This window comes from Stigmatopora nigra, chromosome 20 (assembly GCF_051989575.1).
Source record: "Stigmatopora nigra isolate UIUO_SnigA chromosome 20, RoL_Snig_1.1, whole genome shotgun sequence".
NCBI classification, from domain to species: domain Eukaryota; kingdom Metazoa; phylum Chordata; class Actinopteri; order Syngnathiformes; family Syngnathidae; genus Stigmatopora; species Stigmatopora nigra.
In genome coordinates, this window is record NC_135527.1 from 9,287,922 (window position 1) to 9,310,105 (window position 22,184).

Consider the following 22,184-nt stretch of genomic DNA (forward strand, 5'->3'; position numbering starts at 1 on the left):
TAAAAGATATAATATCATATATTGAGTTGTAAAAACAAAATCTCCTTTCTTGAACAGGAGCCGTCAATTGGGCTGCTTCTTTGGACGAGGCGGTGTTATTGGGCGTGAAAGTATTTGTCCAATCTGGCAACCCTGCCTTTGGCTCAAGCCCTAGCATTAGCAGCGGACAGGCGCCATTTTCTCTCCTGACGACTGTGAACGCCGGACGCATCTTGTAAAGGTAGGGTACCGATTCACGAGGTAAAATCCTCCATAACCACCCTAAAACCAGCCAAATAAATGACAAGGAATCTATATTTGCCCATCCGGTATTTGCGCTGTCAAATTTGGCTCTTTAATAAGAGCTGGGTGTTCCTTTACGCGCGCGATACAACCGTCCGTAAGTACTGATTTGCATGATAAAAGGTTAAATGTATGTGTCTTTTAAAGTCTGTGAACCGTATTTCCCTGGTCGTGGAATTATGAGTTGTGGTTGCGTCGTTGTTTTCTGGAATGTAGGCCACGATGTGCTATCATGGCGCAAGCTAACCGCGTTAGCCATAATTGGCTGATAAATGTCATTACCCAACACAAGACTGGCCGTAACAACGTTTCCGTCCTTTTCTATGACTATATGGTTCAGTAAATGTTTAAGATGATTATGTTGACGCCGTCCATTTTAAGTGTGGCCTGCCGAATCAACGACGTCATTTAGCTAAGCTATTGTGTTGTGCACAATAGCAGTCATGGTAATTGCGCCTGAAATCCACAATGCGCAGTCATTTGCATGAAAGTATTAATAGTCAAGCAAATTTGGCCCTTTGATTTTATATATAAACACCAAGTTTTATTTTGTTTTGTGGGTGAGTTGGAATCTGTGGATAAAATGGAGTTTCTATATTGGTGTGACGTCTGTCAGTATGGTAACATATCGCGAGACTTTGTATTTCAATAGGTTAATTATATGTGCGACCCATTTTTTTTCGTCTAGAAGTGCGTGTATGATTCCCACCCCACTCGGAAGATAATGGTCACATATTTGATGGGATTATTCATGATTGTTTTGTCTTTCAGGAACAAAGTGTCAAAAGTCACAATGGTGAAAATTTTCGTGGGGAACCTGTCGCCCGAGACAACGGCAGACGAGCTGCGCTCGCTCTTCTCCCAGTATGGCAAGATCGCCGAGTGCTCCATTCTCAAGAGTTTCGGATTCGTGCACATGGACAGCAAGGCCGAGGCGGAGGAGGCCATCCGCAACCTCCACCAGTATCAGCTGAACGGCCAGGCCATGAACGTGGAGCTGAGCCGAGCCAAAACCAAAGGCTCCACCAAGCTCCACGTGGGCAACATCGCCTGCACCAATCAGGAGCTGCGAGCCAAGTTCGAAGAGTACGGCTCGGTGGTGGAGTGCGACATCGTGAAGAACTATGCCTTTGTACACATGGAGCGCATGGAGGACGCCATGGAGGCCATTCATCAATTAGACAACACGGCGTTTAAAGGTGAACTCCTGGGCTGGGCTTATCGGGGATTGTATTTCTACTGTTTTCTTGTTTACTCATCCATAGTCGCGATTAGCCAGCAGGTGAGTGAGCGGTCCCGTGTCGGCGCAAACGTGGGGCTGGGCGATTAATCGGCGTCCATTTGGCTCATTTAAAATTTGCGCCACAAATAGCCCGGCCCTCCTCGGCGGCCATTTGTTATAAAGCTGGTATCCGTAGTCGGGCCTTAGCTCGCAACGGAGCCCCTGAGACCGCAATGTACGCGCCCGGGCGGGCATTGTCGGCGAAGGCGTGCGCGGTTCCCCGAGCATATCGCGTAACGCGGCCCGGGGCGACGGAACGGATTTATTGACAGCTAGCGAAAGAGCGCCATGTCATAATATTGCGGTCTGCGAGCTATCTAGCGCGGGTTATTTTTAGGGGGGGGGGCGGGGTACTTTGGAAGCCAATATACTGTAGACACATTTGGCTGCAAAGCAAAGTCTTCAGTCAATGAGGCTAATGGTACGCTAGCATCCCTTTGGTATTAAGTCATCAAAGCAGTCAGGCCAATGGACTTTTTCCTTGACAGCGGCGGTACATAGCGCCATTACATTAGCTGCGTCAGAAACCATTTGGTGGTCAGCCTTAGCGTCGCTAACGTTACGGATTTCAGCTTTAATAACGTGTGGATGTGTTGTGATGTTCAGATCTCGTGTTAATTGTCCTATTTGAGGCTAGTTCTGGGGGTGGCTAAGTAATATGTTTGATTTTGAATTTAAAAAAAGTAAATTTCCCCAAATGATTGCAATCAAGTCCTTATTGAGTGTTTCTTTTCCAAAGGGAAACTGATGAGCGTGAAGCTTTCGACTAGCCGCCTCCGTACTGCGCCGGGAATGGGAGACCGATCGGGTTGTTATCGTTGCGGGCAAGAAGGCCACTGGTCCAAAGAGTGCCCCCTAGATCAAAACGGCTTCCACAGAAACGGCTCAGAGCCAAACTCTGATGGATTCGATGCCGCCCGATTTGATCAGAACCGGGCGTTTCAAGCGGGATTCAGCGGCGCCGATACGGACTTTGGCGCCGGCTACGCCGCCGTGCCGGGCGTCTCCCGTGGCGGCGCTCACGGGGCCAGCGCGGCGGCGGCGTTCAGAGCGGGTCCGGGCTTCGAGAGCGCAGCCAGGTACGCGGCGCACCCAGGCTACGGCGTGTCCGGCACGGCGGCCGCGTACCAGGGCGACGGCACGTACTACGGCGCCGTACCGGGCTTCCCGGTGCGCCGGTCGCCTTACGAGGAGCGAGATCCGTACGGAGTCGTGGACTACTACGGGAAGTACAGGGCCAATATGTACGGCGCCGGTTATTACGAGGATCAACGTGCCGCGGCCACGCCTGTCCAAGCGGCGCCCGCCACCGCGGCTGTTCGCGCCGCGCCCTCTAGCGTCGAGGCGTATCAGTGCCCCCAGCTCCCTGCTGCACCGGTCACCGTCCCTTCGTACCACGCACGCGACCGGAGTCCGATTCGGAGAGTCGCCGCCGCCGCTGCCGCCGAGGGTGATGGATACACGTATCCGCCGGGTTCGCAGATCCCCACGGTCGGCCGCTTCCAATAAGTACCACCTCGGATGATCCGCGGGAGCCGGCGATGCCCATGTTTTTCTCTCTCTTTCTTTCTCTCTCTCATACACACTCTCACACATTTGTTAGGTCTTTTCGGCCATTAGCCTACAACAAGTTGAGTTACTTCAAGACAAAAAAAATCACTGCTACCTTCTACAGTGTTTTGATTTTTATTTTTTTTGCTAGCACAGAAAGTGGGCGTGTCCCTCCTTTTTGACTTTTTTGGGGGGGTGCTCAGTCAGCTCATTCCCAATTGGACGCATGTCTTTTGTTTTTTCTTTCCAGGCCAAGCATGCCCTCTGCTTTGTGCTTTCGTACTTGTAGTGTAGTTGTCAGACCTTTTTAAAGTTAAAAAAAAAGTGTAGAGACGTATACAAGGCAATGGTGTAACCTGTAAATACTGCTTAGATTGCCTACATTGTATTTGATTGAGGCCTAGATGTCACGTGTACATGGGGTGCTTTGTTTATTCTAGGAGGAATGCCCCCCATTCTTTAATTTTGCAGTTCTATCTCGTTGAGTTATGGTCAATAAGGAGGGGGAAAAAGTGCTTTTACATTGCTGTAAACACCCAAATTTTGTTTGCTCTAAATTTTCATTTCCTTACATGGACTCCTTCATGTCTGTCGCCTCCTAATTATAATAAACTGATTCAAGTCATATTATGGGTTTGTTTTAATTCAGTATATTTGGAGTTGTTGAAACTCTTGTCATCTCTCCAGTCTAAACCTGATTGCCCATCATGCTAGTATTTGGCTATTAGACATCCAATCAATTTCCAGTCAAAATAGATTGTCCCTTTATCTCTAACATTAAAGAACGTCCAACTGTAGGCCCAATGTTGACCTTTTGTAATGTTGGGGTCGTGAACGGTAATGTGCCAAAAGTACCACGCTGTCAATAGAAAAATCCATCCTATGTTCAGCTTTAATAGACTATGACCTGTCACAATTGTACTATTGTCATTTAAATGTTTAAAATCTCGAATTTGATTCAAACTTGACGTTTTAATGAGGGCTAAACTGACTCCATGTTGTACTGCTTGTCTCACTTTGCTTTATTATGGTGTCATCCTAGTGGGCGCTGCTTCTTTGACGCGACCAATAGGAGGACTTCTTACTGCCTAGTCCCCTCCCTCAAGCTAGCTACCGCCTTTGTGGTCCCCGCGCGCGCGGCCATTTTGTCGACCTGCTCGGAACCGCGTCACCAAACTGCTAGCGCTAGGCTTATTTTTTTTCTCCCTTGCTTGTTTTTCTCAAAGTGCTCCCCTCATTGCCAAACATTTTTTTTCACAGCGGGTCGACGGGTGGAGCCCAAAATGGCGACGGGCGCAAACGCAACCCCGCTGGGCAAGTTACACCCCAGTATCGGAGCGAAAAGAGGCTTCGACGCAGGGCCGGGCGCCGGCAACGGCATGATGCCCACCGCGGTGCCGGCCGTGTCCTTTCCACCCGTTCAAGTCTTCCAACCACCTCCGGTGGCAACGCAGGCCTTTGTGCAGACAAACCAGTTTAGCCCACCGAGTGGCTTTTCGCCCCAACAACAAGGTAAGCGCCGGCGACCGAAGCTAACGAGCTAACTAGCTAGTCGGGGGTCATAACGTGGCTATTCCGCGTCATGGCGCCGATAAAACTAATGCGAATGAGCGCTGCCCATTTACAGTAACCTTAAAGAGTACTGTTTAATTTTAAAGGACAACCAAACCGAGCTGTTGACCTCAAGTATGACAAATTGTTTTTTTTTTTATTATTTTCAGATTTCAGCCAGAAGAAACAAAGGAAAAGGAGTCGCTGGAGTAGCGAAACGCCCGACCAAAAGACCGTCATACCGGGCATGCCCACGGTCATCCCCCCTGGACTGACCCGCGACCAAGAAAGAGCCTATATAGGTAATTTTCTTCCACACTTATCTCCATCTCATGTCGTTTGAAAGTATGCCCGGTTAAATTTTTTAAACTCCTGGCACAATGCATAAAGATGACTGTTTTGGTTCCGATTTTTTAAAATTTATCTATATTTTGCTTCAAGTTCATCATCCCGAGTGATGTTAAAAGTCGGATGGAAGTTTACGGTCATTGACCCAAAGGTTGACCCCGCCCCCCGCTAATATTTGTCCATAAAGCGCAGGTCACAGTTCACCGTCTTGCCTGACCCCTCCCCTACCCAAAAAAAACAACAACACATTGATGTCTTTGTGCATGGGAGCTCATGATGTCCTTAACATGCTAAAGTTCTGCTTTGTGTATTTCCTTTTTGATTTGATTTATGTTGGAGTGTGACGACACCGCTTCAATGGCAAACCGCAATTTTCAAAATTGTAAAAGTTGAGAGGCAAAACTCTTTTGTTTTGCTCCATAACTGACAATTCTGTGGAAGTCGGGTCATTGGTAATGGTTGTACATAGCTGCTTTGTGGCCATTCATTATTTTTGCCCACTTTTACGTTGTCACACGTGGCTGTATTTTTTTAATTCTTTACCCATTCACTAATACGAGACACTCCCATACGTCACTAGCCGCTTATTTTTTTTTTTTTTGGGGATTTCATGTCAGGTATCATTGGGAGCTTGAAGCTCAAAGCTTGTTTGTTTTGCCGCGGTAACCGGCGAGACGGCGCTCCCCCTCTCGGCGGAGCCTTGTCTCGTTTTAATGGTGTTGTGATAACCACATTTCTCCCCATCCTTGTTTTTCTTTCCTAACCTGAATTCTTCCAGTCCAACTGCAGATCGAAGACCTGACACGTAAACTGCGTACGGGAGACCTGGGAATCCCTGTTAACCCTGAGGACAGGTCGGAAAAAGATTTAAACCCACCAACAGTAACAATTTCTCTACCTTCTTGCCTTTTTGTATGTGGAAGGGTTAAAGACAAAAATATACATATCTATATATATTCCTGTTTTATAAGTATCACATGTGTTTAGTTGTTAAAATCCCATTGACTAATGCTTTGAATGTTATTTTCTATCACATTTGTTGACAATTTTAGGCACCGTATTGAACCCCTCCAAAGCAAAATAGCATTTACAAGTACTTTTATTGAGTTTAGCAGCTTGTACATTTTTTCTCCTCCTCTTAAATTAACGTGACAGGCGTATATCTGGTTTGTTGACAATCTTAGCGGACGACAATCAGCAAGAACATGGTTTACAATGACAATCAGGTGCCCAGAGTTCTTAGCCAGTGCTTCCATTGCTATTCTGAAGGGAGAATTATTCTTCTCTCCCACATGGGGGCGTTTTTTGCAAACTTTGGAACATAGCCAACCCAAAAGATGATTTTTTTTGCAGCCGCCGCCGTTCCTTAATCTTAATCGAGCGAGCTGGCGAGCGGAGGTGCTTGTCGTCCTCGCCGCCGGAGCGACTTGGACTTGACTCTGTCTCCCTCCGCGAGCTCCACGTCACGTCAAATGGCTAAATAAGGTCTCTCGGCGGTGAGAGCGTAGGAAGAGGTGGATATCTAATCCTAATTCCTTTCCTCTAACCCAAATTACCCCCCGGTTCCCCCCGTCAAGCTAACCCTTTTTCAAGCACAGAGCCTCCCTAACACAGCGCCGCAGGTTTTCAGCACCCGAGGGGAGGTACGGACACCCGGGCCCGCCCGCCCGGCGGCTCTGGTCGCCATTTTCCTTCCGACCGACTCTTCTCTCTTTTTTTAGGCCAACAATCCTGTACGCAGGTGTTGTTACAAAATGGCCGCCACTCATTTGACTATATTTGGCTTTGGTTCTGCATACTGGCAGGACGTGCCAATGTCGTCTTCCTAGATTAAACGACTTTAAAAAAAAATCAGAGAGAGAGAGAGACAAAAAAGTTTCATCAGTTTAGCTGTAGGGAGATTTTTTTGCCAGCGTGTATTGTCTTTTACGGGTTGGTAGAAATGGCGCCGACGATTCCCCGCTTGTCTCCCGTGTGACTCCAGGTCGCCCTCGCCGGAGCCCATTTACAACAGCGAAGGCAAAAGGCTGAACACCCGCGAGTACCGCACGCGCAAGAAGATCGAGGAGGAACGCCACGCCCTCATCACCGAAATGGTGGGCCTCAACCCCGACTTCAAGCCGCCCGCCGATTACAAGTAAGCGGCATCATCCACACGCGCCCGCCATCCAGAAGCTGTCATTTCAATGTCTTCTTCTTCTCCAACTTTTGTAGACCTCCGGCCACCCGAGTCAATGACAAAGTGATGATTCCCCAAGACGAATATCCCGAGATCAACTTTGTGGGCCTCCTCATCGGACCGCGGTGAGTTCCCGCTCGCCCCCTTGTGGGCGTTCTGGCTCGTCAAATAACGTGCCGGCCCGCCTTCCTTCCCTCAGCGGAAACACCTTGAAGAACATCGAGAAAGAGTGCTGCGCCAAAATCATGATCCGCGGCAAAGGCTCGGTGAAGGAGGGCAAGGTGGGCCGGAAGGACGGTCAGATGCTGCCCGGCGAAGACGAGCCCCTCCACGCCCTGGTCACGGCCAACACCATGGAGAACGTCAAGAAAGCGGTGGAGCAGGTATCTATCGCCCACATCCGTCCGTCTTTCCGACCGCCGGCGGGTCTTGACGGACGGCGTGGCGTGCCCGCAGATCCGCAACATCCTGAAACAAGGCATCGAGACGCCCGAGGACCAGAACGACCTGCGCAAGATGCAGCTGAGGGAGCTGGCCAGGCTCAACGGCACCTTGCGGGAAGACGACAATAGGTGAGTGGACGAGCCGCCATGAACAAAAAAAGAATCCAAATGGAACTTGGTCTGCGGTCCGCACAGGATCCTCCGTCCTTGGCAGAACACGGAGCCCCGCAGCATCACCAACACCACCTTGTGTACCAAGTGCGGAGGCGCGGGACACATCTCCTCCGACTGCAAGTACACCAGGTAAGAGGCTCCCACGTCCACTTTTCCCCACACATCCGAGGCCTCCCCTTCCAAAAATAACCGCTTCCCCCGCGCGTGCGCTGCGCAGTTCTTTTTCTGCCCAGAGGGGTGCGGGCGGCGAGCCCCCTCAGTCGGCGCAGGACAAGGCTCGGATGGACAAGGAGTATCTGTCGCTCATGGCCGAGCTGGGCGAAGCCCCCATCCCGGGATCGGGGCCGGGCCCTGGACACGGTGGAGGACACGGTGGAGGACACGGTGGCGGACACGGTGGAGGACACGGTGGCGGACACGGTGGCGGCTCGCAGGGGGGACCTCCCCGGCCCTCGGCGCCCAGCAGCCAGGCGCCACCGGTTGGTTTATTTATTTATTTTTTTTAATCCCTCTTTTTTATCCTGTCTTCTGACTTGGACTTTTCTCACGACTCAGAGCCGGCCTCCATGGATGACCTCGGGCGCCAACGAAAACAGGAACTACCACGCCATGCACCCGGGTGGCCCTCAACACTACCCGCCACCCATGGGCATGGGAGGGCCGGGCATGGCAGGACCAGGGATGGCCGGGCCCGGCATGGCGGGGCCCCCCATGTCCCACAACCCCAACGGCATGCCGCCTCCGTGGATGCAGCCGCCCCCACCGCCGATGGGTCAGGGCCAGGCACATCACGGACACCACATGGGTGAGCTGTGGACCCAATGGCCTCCGCTGTGGCAGACTGCTTTCTTGGGTAACACTTCCTTCTCCTCTAGGAATGATGCCACCCCCGATGGGCATGATGCCTCCTCCCCCACCACCTCCCAACAGTCAGCCGCCTCCGCCCCCTTCCGGGCCCCTGCCGCCGTGGCAACAGCCGGCCCCGCCTCCTCCTCCGACCAGCAGCATGGCCACCAGCTCGTCCATGCCCTGGCAACAAAGTAAGGATATGCACGCCGGACGGACCTTTGTATGTATCCATTGCTAAGTGACTAATCCCCCTTCCCACCCGCAGATACCCCCACCACATCCAGCCCGGGGACCGGCGCTCTTCCACCGTGGCAACAACAAACGGTGGTTTCGGCGCCCCAACCCCCACCGCCCATGGGTGCCCCCTCCATGGTACCGCCTCCTCCGGGAGTGCAGCCACCCCTGCCCCCGGGTGCCCCTCCCCCTCCACCACCGCCGCCCCCCGGCTCCGCCAGCATGATGTACGCCCCTCCACCGCCCCCGCCGCCGATGGATCCTTCCAACTATGTCATGATGGGGATGGGGGTTCCCGGCATGCCGCCGTTTGGCATGCCTCCGGCGCCCCCGCCTCCCCCGCCTCAGAATTAACTCTGACGGCGGCGGGTGAGGCAGGGGCGGAAGTGGTGCTTGCGTCTCCTAGTCATTCCCAGCTTGGAAGCTGTATCACTGGATGAAGAGACGTTTTCGCTTCCATGACAACAGGATACAAAAAGACAGGAGTTCGCATAGTGTGGATGACAAATGAGACAATAGTTTTCTTGTATAAACTTTGGACTGTGAATTGATGTATTGACATAAATGTATGGATCAATATATCAATAAATATGATTGTGATTGTATATTGTTAAAAGGTGGTCAAGTTAGTACAGGAAAAAATCGATCATCTAGAATCGGTGATCACCGTCGTCGCCATCCAAATACGCAATCACAATCAGGCATGCTGGGAAATGTGGTTCCCGTTCTCAAATGACATAGAATGGTTACTTTTGCTTTTGTTTTGACAGGGTGCCACCAGAAGTTGGTCTACTCGCTTCCGTTAGCTTGACGGACTGTACATATAGCGCAGAGCGTCTTCTTCTGTCCGGACTCAGCATTTACAGGTGCTATTAATTTCAACTCTTAATTAAAGCAAGCAGTCGCCATGTCTAAACCTTTGACAGACCAGGAGAAGCGTAAACAGATCTCGGTCCGGGGTCTGGCCGGCGTGGAGAATGTAGCGGAGGTCAAGCTGAATTTTAACCGACATCTTCATTTCACGCTCGTTAAGGACCGCAATGTGGCCACCAAACGGGACTACTACTTTGCACTGGCGAACACCGTCCGAGACCACTTGGTGGGTCGCTGGATTCGGACTCAACAGCACTACTACGAGACGGACCCCAAGGTACTGTTGTCGGACGTGGGGCGTGTGTCGCAGTCCGGCACGTAGGCTCGCTCGGCTGAGGGGAGGGGGGCTGGCTCTCCGTGCGCCGGGGGTGCTGCAGTGATGAGTGAAGAGTGATGGGGCCGTGGGAATGCGACACGGGAGAGCCCAGCCATATATGGACAAACGTATTCTTTTTGTCCCCATTCTGAAACATGTCAACCAAATCCTCTTTTATCCCACACAAGTGATGACATAACGCTCTCATTAGTATTTCCTTCTGCTTTCCCAACGGGGCCTCTCTAAACTTATTGCCTGTCAGTGACAACAATACACGTCCAGTTGATTCAGCTGGCTCTAAATGCTTATTTTTCAGTGCCATTGACGTCGGTTTTTGGACACATTTTCAGCCGCCCTGTTAAACCAGTCCACGTTTGTTGTTATTCACGCAGCGTGTCTACTATATCTCTCTGGAGTTCTACATGGGCCGGACTCTCCAGAACACCATGGTCAATCTGGCTTTGGAGAATGCTTGCGACGAGGCCACGTACCAGGTAAGCGACGGGGCGCCGCTAATGACCGGTTATCCGTCCGACCAAAGACCTTCTCTGACCGCTGTTTTGTAGCTGGGACTGGACATGGAGGAGCTGCAGGACATGGAGGAAGACGCGGGTCTAGGCAACGGCGGTTTGGGACGTCTGGCCGGTGGGTGAGCCGCCGTCTTTCCACTCTAATGGCTGGAGAACGGGTTCTGATGGTCCCAATGTTGGTCCTCAGCTTGCTTTCTGGACTCCATGGCCTCTCTGGGCCTGGCCGCTTACGGATACGGAATCCGCTACGAGTTCGGCATCTTCAATCAGAAAATTGTGGACGGCCGGCAGGTATGGAGCTTTGGGGTGAAGCTGTCCTAAATTTAATGAGACTTGGCGTTAATAGAAAATTGCATTAGATGTCAACAAAAAAAATCCAAAACAATCAGTACTATTGCATTTATAACTACCCCATTGACACAAATGTTGTAGAACAAAAGTCTAGCAACAGCAAAAATACGATCAAGTTCGCTCAATGTATAACCACATTTTATTTAAATTGATAATACATAAGTACAACAAAAAACAAACTTCATAGTTTCCTCTTGATTTAAAAAAAAAAGTCTTGTTTCCATCTAGTGGCGACACTGAAAAGTGCAAGAGAGAATGAGTAGCTACCAATCCATTATTTTGGACAACTCTGCTTGAATCCCATATCTACACTTGATGGTGACGGTCTATTGTCGCAGGTGGAGGAAGCCGACGACTGGCTCCGCTACGGCAACCCCTGGGAGAAGGCGCGCCCCGAGTACATGCGCCCGGTCCAGTTCTACGGGAGGGTGGAGCACGGCCCCGACGGCGTCAAATGGGTGGACACGCAGGCAAGTCCCGCCCAAGTCTCTTGGCCGGTCCAACCGGTGACCTCCTGCCCTTTTCACCTTTAGGTGGTCCTGGCTCTACCTTACGACACCCCGGTGCCCGGCTACCGGAACAACGTGGTCAACACCATGAGGCTGTGGTCCGCCAAAGCCCCGTGTGACTTCAACCTCCAAGACTGTGAGTAGGCACGCCGGCGACGTCCGGGTGGACGGCGACGCTGAGTGGCGTTTGCCGTCCAACCCCCGCCAGTCAATGTCGGCGGCTACATCCAAGCGGTGCTGGACAGGAACTTGGCGGAGAACATCTCCAGGGTTCTTTACCCCAACGACAATGTGAGCACACCGATCGGTCACTTACTCTGATTTTTTTTTTTCTAATGGACTCTTGGGTTTAGTTCTTCGAGGGGAAGGAGTTGCGCCTGAAGCAGGAGTACTTTGTGGTGGCCGCCACCCTGCAGGACATCATCCGGCGCTTCAAGGCGTCCAAATTTGGCTCCACCGACTTTGTGCGCTTGGATCTGTCCACGCTGCCCGACAAGGTATGTACTTCCAAAGGGAAGGCGGCCAACCGTTGACCACCGTTCTTGCGGCGCCTGGACAGGTGGCCGTGCAGCTGAACGACACCCATCCCGCTTTAGCCATCCCCGAGCTGATGAGGATCCTGGTGGATTTGGAGAAGCTCCCGTGGGAGAAGGTTTGTCCAAAAAATCAAAGGCCCGCTTCCCGGTGGATGGCCAACTCAACCCGCTTCGAACCCAGGCCTGGGACATCGTGGTGCGCACGTGCGCCTACACCAACCACACGGTCCTGCCCGAAGCCCTGGAGCGCTGGCCCGTGGATCTCTTCCAAAACCTGCTGCCTCGCCACCTGGACATTGTCTACGAGATCAACAAAAGGCACCTAGAGGTCAGTCTGGGATGCGGTTAAGGTCACGCGCCGATGCCAACTCTCCCCGCTCGCTCCCGACAGCGCGTCGGCCGGCTGTATCCCGGCGACGGCGAGCGCCTTCGCCGCATGTCCCTGATCGAGGAAGGCGACGTCAAGAAGATCAACATGGCGCACCTGTGCATCGTGGGCTCGCACGCCGTCAACGGCGTGGCCCGGATCCACTCGGAAATCATCAAGGAGACCGTGTAAGCCGACGGCTACAACAACAACAAAATGGCTGCCTGGTCAGGATACACTCTATGGCGTTGACTGTGCTCTCCTCTAGCTTCAAGGACTTTTACCAGATGGACCCTGACAAGTTTCAGAACAAGACCAACGGGATCACGCCCAGGCGCTGGCTCCTCATGTGTAACCCGGGACTGGCCGACGTCATCGCCGAGGTAAGCCCCGCCTCTTTCCGAAATGCGGAATTGTACTGGCGCCAGTTTCAAGACGCCCTTTCCAACCCGCAGAGAATTGGCGACGACTACGTGCGCGATCTGGACCGGCTGAACGGACTGCTGGACTTTGTAGACGACGACGCCTTCATTCGAGACGTGGCCAAAGTCAAGCAGGTCATAATGGGGGGGGGCGGAGCCATGCCACAGTCGTCTCTGTCCGTCTCTGAAACTCTGTCGTCTTTGGCCCGCAGGAGAACAAGATGAAGTTTGCCGCCCACCTGGAGGAGCACTACGGCGTGAAGATCAACGCCGGCTCGCTTTTCGACGTGCAGGTGAAGAGGATCCACGAGTACAAGCGGCAACTCCTCAACTGCTTGCACATCATCACGCTCTACAACCGTGGGTGCTCCGTCGGCAAGGAACGGGGGAAAAAACAAAATGGGCGCCGGAACATTTCTGTTTTTCCACCGCAGGTATCCGGAAGGAACCCGGCAAGGCTTGGACGCCGAGGACCGTCATGATCGGAGGAAAGGTCCGTCAAGTCGCCCTGTGAAAATCGTGCGCGTCCTGACCGTGCCCCGCCCACGTCTAGGCGGCGCCCGGTTACCACACGGCCAAACTCATCATCCAGCTGATCGCGTCCATCGGCGACGTGATCAACAACGACCCGGTGGTGGGAGATCGCCTGAAGGTCATCTTCCTGGAGAACTACAGAGTCACCCTGGCCGAGAAAGGTACGACCCGTGACATGGACGGGCGCAGAGTCTGAACGATAACGCCCATCTCGCCCCCCCCGCAGTCATCCCGGCGGCAGACCTGTCGGAGCAGATCTCCACGGCAGGCACGGAGGCCTCGGGCACCGGGAACATGAAGTTCATGCTGAACGGCGCCCTCACCATCGGCACCATGGACGGCGCCAACGTGGAGATGGCGGAGGAGGCCGGCGAGGAGAACCTCTTCATCTTTGGCATGAGAGTGAAAGACGTGGAGGCGATGGACAAAGCCGGGTGAGACTCCGACCCGGAAAGGCGTTTGTCGCCCATCTGGCGCCGCTCTCTCAACCCCCCCACGTGCCCGTCCAGATACGACGCCAAGGCGTACTACGAGCGCCTCCCCGAGTTGAAGCAGGCCGTGTCTCAGATTGCGGCGGGCTACTTCAGCCCGCGCCAGGTGGACCAGTTCAAGGATCTGGTCAACATGCTGATGCACCACGACAGGTTTGCATTAAAACTCCATCCAGACCACCCAACTGGTCTGAGACCTTTTTGTGTCCCGTAGGTTCAAAGTCTTTGCCGACTACGAGGATTACATCAAATGCCAGGAGAGAGTCAGCGCCCTCTACCAGGTCAGTAGATGAAAAAATAGAATAATACTAATGCAAAGTGATGAGTGGATATTTTTAGCATAAAGGTCCCTTCTATTGTCAGAACCCCAAAGAGTGGACCAAGATGGTGATCCGCAACATCGCCGCCTCTGGCAAATTCTCCAGCGACCGCACCATTTCCCAGTATGCCCGGGAGATCTGGGGCATGGAGCCCAGTCTGGAGAAGATCGCCGCCCCCGACGACCCCCGTTAAGAGTCCACGCCCGCCCGGGCGACCAAGTAGCCCCCCGTTTTTCCCCCGCTCTCACTAACTGCCACTCAAACGCCTCCCAGGACCATTCGCTCCACACCCAGAATGCCTTGAAGAACATTCCCAAACGCCAGTAACGTCACCATCGCTGTCCTTCTCTGTTGCTCTAGACAACTTCAGAACCTCGCCATAGCGTTAAGTTAACCGTCCATGTTTGGTGTGTGTCCGAGGTGGCTCGCGCCCAATTTGTCTGTCTGTTGTCTGTAACTAATAAAGAAAATGAATGAAATTGTCTCCGTCCAATGACAACACTGCCCGGCTACCCGCCCCCGCGATTGACAAGTATCAATCACAGAGCCTCCATGGACTCCTCCCCTCCGGCCTCCCGTCGTCCACGGTATTAAAGGCCGCCCCTGCCGACCCGCTCCCATTTGAGGGCTCACCTGTGGTCTTCTTCACGGCGCCATGGAGTGCAGCACTTACGGTAAGATCAAGTTTTTTGGCTGTTGTTTTTTTCTTCTGGATGGAAAGGATGAAGTTGAGCTTCTCGTTGAAGTGGCGAGATGTGGTTTTGGCCCTCAAGATCAGCATCCGGTCTACGCGACAGAGACGGCGGACCCCCTGGAGGTTCCCCCGCTGACCCCGACGAGCAAGGAGGTCCTGTGCCAGGCTCTGCGAGCCACTTTTGCCGGTTTCGCCCAAGAGAGACTCACCCACCGCTTCCCGCAAGGTGAACCTCGGTCGACCTGGGTCGAGCTCCCCGGTCCCGATTCGCTAACGCCGCCTCCCTCCTCCCCGTCCTCCAGATCCGACTCTGTGGTCCGAGTGGGAGGTGAGCCACTGGCTGGACTGGTGTCGGGCCGAGTTCGGGTTGCCCTGCTCGGCTCCCGACTTGAAGGGCCTACGCGGTCTGGAGCTGTGCCGGATGGACCGCGAGGCTTTCTTGGCGCTGGTCTCCGACGGCACGGCGGGGGAGATCTTGTGGGAACACCTGGAGATCATGCGACCCGGTGACATTTTGGAGTACCTCTTAAGTACCTCACCCATTTCCCCGGCTGAAACAGCTACTCGTCTATAGATAATGATCGCCACCGCGCCACCGGACTAGCGTCGGGCTCCTTCTCGTTTCCATGCCAGCGGATGGCCGGTCACGGTAAGATATGGCGGCTTACTTCCCATTTGCTTATGTATGGTTTCACCTCACCTAAGTTGTTTCGCCCTCCCAGAAGGCGCCGTCGACGCGTCACCCGACGCCCGACTGACGTGGACCGGCGCGGTCCACCTCCATGAGGACGCCGCGGTGGACCAAAGTCCGGGCGGGGATGACTTTCCCTTGGCCCAACCCTACAAAAGCTTCAGGGAGTACGCGGGCGACCAGGCGGAGGCAGACGCGGGCTTGGGCTCGGCCGTCATCCCCGCGGCGGTGCTGGCCGGCTACACCGGTGAGTGTCGGCGGACGGCCATGTCGGTTTGATGTTGAGCGCCGTGGCGGTGGACAGGAAGCGGTCCCATCCAGTTGTGGCAGTTTCTCCTGGAGCTGCTGACCGACCGCAGCTGCCGTTCGTGCATCGCTTGGACCGGAGACGGCTGGGAGTTCAAGTTGACCGACCCGGACGAGGTAGGTCCGCGCCCCCGTCGGGGCAGGGAGGGAAAGCGACGACTGTACAAAAACGTTCTCCCTTAAAGGTGGCGCTCTTGTGGGGTCGGCGCAAGCACAAGCCCAAGATGAACTACGAGAAACTTAGCCGCGGGTTGCGCTACTACTACGACAAAAACATCATCCGCAAGACGGTGGGCAAGCGCTACGTCTATCGCTTTGTCTGCAACCTGCAAGGGCTGCTGGGATACGAGCCCGGGGAGCTGCACGCCATGTTGGATGTCGGCCTTTCCAATTAAGTGGCTGGGAAAAGAACTGAGAGCCATTTTAGCATGTTAAGAGAGGAACTTGTAAAGATAACCCACGTTTACCAAAGCAGCTTTCCCCCCTAAAAATGGAGTTGATTGGATTTCACGAGTCAGCGGTGGCGCAGGGTGGGAGAATTACTTCTGCCACTTTCCTTAATGGAAGCCACAAAGAGGGGGTCTTTGTCCTCTGGATCAAATCTTAAGTGGACTCATAGTTGGGGGCAGCAAATGTCAACAAAAAGCCACCAATCCCACCTAATATGGGACGCTAACAGTATCTCACTGTTCACTGAACTCTTCACGGTTCATGCCTATTTGTGAAAATGGAAAATACTCAACAGCTCATTTCCATGGCTTAGTCACAGAAAAGCAAATAGATTTCTCCACGTTTATTACCCATGACTTATTTCATGGCATTGAAGCAACAACAACAAGAAGAAGATAATGCAGGACTGTCATTTGTCTTTGAGTTTCTCCCACTGTTCTGGCGTTAGGGTTTTCTGTTCCAGTGCATGGATGTCTTTCAATTCCTCCGCTAAGCAAGTATTCACCATCCTGACGACGACAAGCACCATTGGGTAACGTTACACGTCATCATGACATTTACCACCACTGTATGTATTGACCATTGTTCTGTTCTATTGCAATACATCTGTGAATGAATTAAAATGTCATCAATGCATTGAATTGTACCTGTGCCTCTGTAACAGGGGTTTGCCCTCAAACTGGGAAGACACCACAAGCACTTTAAAACTGGTTGCACATCTGTTGGCTGACATATCTTCCACATCCTGCGAGACACAAACACAGGCAAATGTACACGTAGTTTTGTACAATAAAATGAAGGTAAGCAGACATTTACTTACCACGTACGCAGCACTAAGCTCTGTTTTGAGTTTATCTCGAATGTGATCGCTTGTGATAGCCATGTCTGAAGCGAGAATTCCAAATAGTTTCACTTTCGTGCTCCGATTGATGCAATCGAATTGCAGAGGTGGCGATAGCGTGCCTGCCTTAAATGTCTAATCAAAAAAAGAAAAGATAAATTACTCTCAAACATATTGAAAAGTAACAAAGGTAAGGTCTACATTCAAACTACTGTTTTTCTTGTGTCTTAGTAACATAGCACGTTATTTACTACTGTAATATTGTAGTATATAATGCAGTATAATAAAACAGGCAACATCCTGGACTGTTATAGTCGGAAATACAATGACCATAGCGGATTTCACATGATTTTTGAACAGGCACCTTTCAGGACCCCTCACTTAGAGGACCTTTTTATCAATGGAAAACACGTTTTGAATTTGTAGCGTTTTGAATTTGTAGCGTTTTGAATTTGTATCGTGATCGTTTTAATTGGATCGCGATCGAGAGAAAACATGTACTCGTAGTGATGCAAAAATAATTTAGCCGCATTTTGCGTCGGTTAAGGTAAACGATTCTATGGCTGATGTGGTGGAAAACTTCTTTGGCGTGTACATGCTGTACTCTCTCAACCCCAAATTCAAAGGGCGAATATACATTGGCTTTACCGTCAACCCCGATCGCAGGATTCGACAACACAATGCCGGGCGCCACAAAGGAGGAGCGAAGAGGACCAGTGGGAGGGGACCATGGTACGTACGTCCGCACGTTAAAGTCCTCGTACTTTTTCCTCCTTTCCTTCCATCACTTAACATTGCTTCTCGTCCAGGGAGATGGTGCTCGTCATCCACGGCTTCCCGTCGGACATCGCTGCCTTGACGGTAAGAGAAAAAAAACACTGTTGTCTTTTGAAACCATTGACGGCAGCAAACGCCCATTCCAAAATGGAATTGGACGTCTTGCGCCGTCAGTGGCGAGCAATCACTTGACATAGAAGTCACCTTATAATGGAGCGTGATGGAGAAATGGCATTTTCTGATCTGAGAGATCATGCTTTAAACTCTTTTATTGGCTACTACGACCATACATATTCTAATGGAAAGTGTTGGTTTCATTTTGGTACCCGAGAGAATTAATGTGGCTCTATCTGTGTCTAGTTTGAGTGGGCGTGGCAGAACCCTCACGTCTCCAGACGTCTGGCGCACGTGTCCCGGCGCGCCAGGAACGAGTCCAGCCTGCGCTTCCACTGGCGCGTGGTCTGCAACATGTTGCGCGCCACGCCCTGGTGCCGACTCCCCCTGACGGTCCGCTGGCTCAAGCCGGACTACAAGTTGGACTTTGAGCCCACCCTGAGACCCCCGCCGCACGTCCCCGTGGTCTTGGGCGCCGTGGCCACCAAAAAGTCGACGCCTGGCGAGGACCCAGGGGACGCCGGCGTTTGTCTCGTATGCCAGACCCCAGTCCAGGTGAGTCCCCCGACGGGTTTTTGTTCGGCGGCGGATTGACGGCCGGCTCTCTCACCCAGGCGTCCCAAGCGCTGCGTTGCGTCCACGCGTCTTGCGGAATGCGCAGCCACGTGATTTGCCTGGCCCGCCAATTCCTGCGATCCGAAGCGTCCCAGCTATTGCCCGTAGAGGGCCGATGTCCGTCCTGCCGTCGCTCCCTGCTGTGGGGGGATCTGATCCGCCTCAAGCGAGGATGCGTGGGATACCACCGGGAGGAGTCTGAAGCGGCCCCGACAAGAGCCCCGCCCAAATAGTATGGTATGGCATTAAAATGCGAGCTCGCCATTGAAAGAGTGGACGGCTCTTAAACAGTACAATGTAACCGTTCTGTTAACCACTCGGATGAAAACATGCTCTTAATCTTCTGTTCTAACTTTCAGAAACCAAAGTTTCAAGCGCGCCAGCTAGCATTTTAACGCCATATTGTAGCCCATTCGACTACTCATGCAAACGGGATTTCGTTTCTTAAGCAAACAGACGATACCTCTTAAAATTCAGTCTTTATTAGAGTTACATGTGTATGATTTATGAATGGGCTCAATGGTGTGCTCATTCCAAACTAACTCAACTTTTCAATTGAGTTTAACGTTAGATCCAAAATGGAGGAGCTATACAGTGCATGCCATTGGACAAGGAAGTCAGTCTGTGAGTAAACAAAGATCTGCCCGTGTATACAAAGTTTTCAAATGTTAAAAAATGTAAGTGGTTCTGGTCTGGAGTCCATGTCAAAAGCTTGTCTGAAATGACGAATAAAGACTCTATTTTCTGGCACTTGGGTCATCTCCCCATTCCGCCAGCTGCCGACCCGGCCTCGCCCGGCCGCCCCGGCCGGGGGTGTTCTTCATGATGACCGGCTGCAAGAAGACGGACCAAGTTGGAGGTCTTGAAGACGCTTCTAGCCGCCTCCGCCTCTGGGCCGCCCGGAAGGATGCACAGGCACCAGATTTGATGTATGCTGAGGCGAATCTGCAATGCAAAGGTAATTGGGGCCTTAGGGAAACATCTGAGTTCAATCTGAGTTGCACTTTAGAGTGCAGCTCAAAAAGGTTTTTTTGTGTTGTGTACTCACATTTTGGTTCTGCTTCCAGGTACTTTTCCATCCTGCTGCCATCTCTTTGCAATGTAATGGTCACCAGCGGATTTGGACTCGACTCCGTCGCCACGTCTTCTTCATCTGTGAAATGTCCAAAAAGATCATCAAAAAAGGGGACCACGTTCTGTTTACGTAAGCCTCAATATTAGTCTTTAGTTTATTGTAGTTAATGGTTGTTTTATTGTTATAGTCAATGTTCGTCTAAGTTTGTTGTAGTCGATGTCAGTCTAAGTTTGTTGTAGTCAATGTCAGTCTTATTGTTAATGTGTTACAGCTACAGTGTAAGGCATTTTATTTTAGAAAATGACATTGTATATTAAAGCTTTTTTGTTCTAGGAAAATGACAGTGTGGTAAGTTTTTTAACCTAGTAAACGACATGTATAGTAAGGCTCTTTTTCTTGAAAAAGACCAAAAACGACATAGTATAGTAAGGCATTTTTCCTTTAAAATGACCAAAAACGACATAGTATAGTAAGGCTCTTTTCCTTCAAAATGACCAAAAACGACCAAAAACGACATAGTATAGTAAGGCATTTTTCCTTCAAAATGACCAAAAACGACATAGTATAGTAAGGCATTTTCCTTCAAAATGACCAAAAACGACATAGTATAGTAAGGCATTTTTCCTTCAAAATGACCAAAAAACGACATAGTATAGTAAGGCATATTCCTTCAAAATGACCAAAAACGACATAGTATAGTAAGGCATTTTCCTTCAAAATGACCAAAAACGACATAGTATAGTAAGGCATTTTCCCTTCAAAATGACCAAAAACGACATAGTATAGTAAGGCATTTTTCCTTCAAAATGACCAAAAACGACCAAAAACGACATAGTATAGTAAGGCATTTTTCCTTCAAAATGACCAAAAAACGACATAGTATAGTAAGGCATATTCCTTCAAAATGACCAAAAAACGACCAAAAAACGACATAGTATAGTAAGGCATTTTTCCTTCAAAATGATCAAAAACGACATAGTATAGTAAGGCATATTCCTTCAAAATGACCAAAAATGACATAGTATAGTAAGGCATTTTTCCTTCAAAATGACCAAAAAACGACATAGTATAGTAAGGCATATTCCTTCAAAATGACCAAAAACGACATAGTATAGTAAGGCATTTTCCTTCAAAATGACCAAAAAACGACATAGTATAGTAAGGCTCTTTTCCTTCAAAATGACCAAAAACGACATAGTATAGTAAGGCATTTTCCTTCAAAATGACCAAAAACGACATAGTATAGTAAGGCTCTTTTCCTTCAAAATGACCAAAAACGACCAAAAACGACATAGTATAGTAAGGCATTTTCCCTTCAAAATGACCAAAAACGACATAGTATAGTAAGGCTCTTTTCCTTCAAAATGACCAAAAACGACCAAAAACGACATAGTATAGTAAGGCATTTTCCTTCAAAATGACCAAAAACGACATAGTATAGTAAGGCATTTTCCCTTCAAAATGACCAAAAACGACATAGTATAGTAAGGCATTTTTCCTTCAAAATGACCAAAAACGACCAAAAACGACATAGTATAGTAAGGCATTTTTCCTTCAAAATGACCAAAAAACGACATAGTATAGTAAGGCATATTCCTTCAAAATGACCAAAAACGACCAAAAAACGACATAGTATAGTAAGGCATTTTTCCTTCAAAATGATCAAAAACGACATAGTATAGTAAGGCATATTCCTTCAAAATGACCAAAAATGACATAGTATAGTAAGGCATTTTTCCTTCAAAATGACCAAAAAACGACATAGTATAGTAAGGCATATTCCTTCAAAATGACCAAAAACGACATAGTATAGTAAGGCATTTTCCTTCAAAATGACCAAAAACGACCAAAAACGACATAGTATAGTAAGGCATTTTTCCTTCAAAATGACCAAAAAACGACATAGTATAGTAAGGCATATTCCTTCAAAATGACCAAAAACGACATAGTATAGTAAGGCATTTTCCTTCAAAATGACCAAAAACGACATAGTATAGTAAGGCATTTTCCCTTCAAAATGACCAAAAACGACATAGTATAGTAAGGCATTTTTCCTTCAAAATGACCAAAAACGACCAAAAACGACATAGTATAGTAAGGCATTTTTCCTTCAAAATGACCAAAAAACGACATAGTATAGTAAGGCATTTTCCTTCAAAATGACCAAAAACGACCAAAAACGACATAGTATAGTAAGGCATTTTTCCTTCAAAATGACCAAAAACGACATAGTATAGTAAGGCATTTTCCTTCAAAATGACCAAAAACGACATAGTATAGTAAGGCTCTTTTCCTTCAAAATGACCAAAAACGACATAGTATAGTAAGGCATTTTCCCTTCAAAATGACCAGAAACGACATAGTATAGTAAGGCATTTTTCCTTCAAAATGACCAAAAACGACCAAAAACGACATAGTATAGTAAGGCATTTTTCCTTCAAAATGACCAAAAAACGACATAGTATAGTAAGGCATATTC

General features: G+C 50.2%; 4 protein-coding genes across 6 annotated transcripts; all 4 read left to right on the forward strand.

Annotated features, from left to right (window-relative positions):
• Positions 1-53: 53 nt before the first annotated feature.
• sf1 (splicing factor 1) lies at positions 54-9,498 on the forward strand. Of its 3 annotated transcripts, XM_077741532.1 has the most exons (14): positions 54-220; positions 1,054-1,481; positions 4,376-4,627; positions 4,837-4,968; positions 5,793-5,868; positions 6,999-7,151; positions 7,229-7,318; positions 7,393-7,576; positions 7,650-7,765; positions 7,832-7,939; positions 8,028-8,289; positions 8,366-8,615; positions 8,686-8,850; positions 8,925-9,498. In XM_077741532.1, the coding sequence occupies exons 2-14, from the start codon at positions 1,076-1,078 to the stop codon at positions 9,245-9,247; spliced, it is 2,517 nt and encodes an 838-aa protein (XP_077597658.1). In that variant the 5' UTR covers positions 54-220; positions 1,054-1,075; the 3' UTR covers positions 9,248-9,498. The 3 variants fall into 3 exon arrangements, 2 of the variants coding, with proteins under 2 accessions (XP_077597658.1, XP_077597659.1); XR_013329917.1 differs by lacking the exons at positions 5,793-5,868; positions 7,393-7,576; positions 7,650-7,765; ... (3 more) ...; positions 8,686-8,850; positions 8,925-9,498; XM_077741533.1 differs by lacking the exons at positions 4,376-4,627; positions 4,837-4,968; positions 5,793-5,868; ... (7 more) ...; positions 8,686-8,850; positions 8,925-9,498 and adding an exon at positions 2,304-3,740.
• Positions 9,499-9,673: 175 nt separating this feature from the next.
• LOC144213210 (glycogen phosphorylase, muscle form-like) lies at positions 9,674-14,477 on the forward strand. The gene is made up of 20 exons (XM_077741530.1): positions 9,674-10,043; positions 10,475-10,576; positions 10,649-10,727; positions 10,800-10,903; positions 11,302-11,433; positions 11,497-11,608; positions 11,681-11,763; positions 11,826-11,969; positions 12,032-12,124; positions 12,190-12,336; positions 12,400-12,563; positions 12,644-12,758; positions 12,831-12,932; positions 13,010-13,157; positions 13,232-13,290; positions 13,351-13,492; positions 13,558-13,765; positions 13,841-13,975; positions 14,037-14,103; positions 14,186-14,477. The coding sequence occupies exons 1-20, from the start codon at positions 9,801-9,803 to the stop codon at positions 14,333-14,335; spliced, it is 2,529 nt and encodes an 842-aa protein (XP_077597656.1). The 5' UTR covers positions 9,674-9,800; the 3' UTR covers positions 14,336-14,477.
• Positions 14,469-17,276, forward strand: LOC144213221 (protein C-ets-2-like). The gene is made up of 7 exons (XM_077741553.1): positions 14,469-14,816; positions 14,889-15,062; positions 15,139-15,342; positions 15,411-15,485; positions 15,559-15,774; positions 15,832-15,950; positions 16,019-17,276. The coding sequence occupies exons 1-7, from the start codon at positions 14,798-14,800 to the stop codon at positions 16,226-16,228; spliced, it is 1,017 nt and encodes a 338-aa protein (XP_077597679.1). The 5' UTR covers positions 14,469-14,797; the 3' UTR covers positions 16,229-17,276.
• A 280-nt stretch (positions 17,277-17,556) lies between these two features.
• slx1b (SLX1 homolog B, structure-specific endonuclease subunit) lies at positions 17,557-19,380 on the forward strand. Its single transcript, XM_077741555.1, has 4 exons — positions 17,557-17,856; positions 17,934-17,985; positions 18,262-18,570; positions 18,630-19,380. The coding sequence occupies exons 1-4, from the start codon at positions 17,684-17,686 to the stop codon at positions 18,861-18,863; spliced, it is 768 nt and encodes a 255-aa protein (XP_077597681.1). The 5' UTR covers positions 17,557-17,683; the 3' UTR covers positions 18,864-19,380.
• The last annotated feature ends 2,804 nt before the right edge of the window (positions 19,381-22,184 follow it).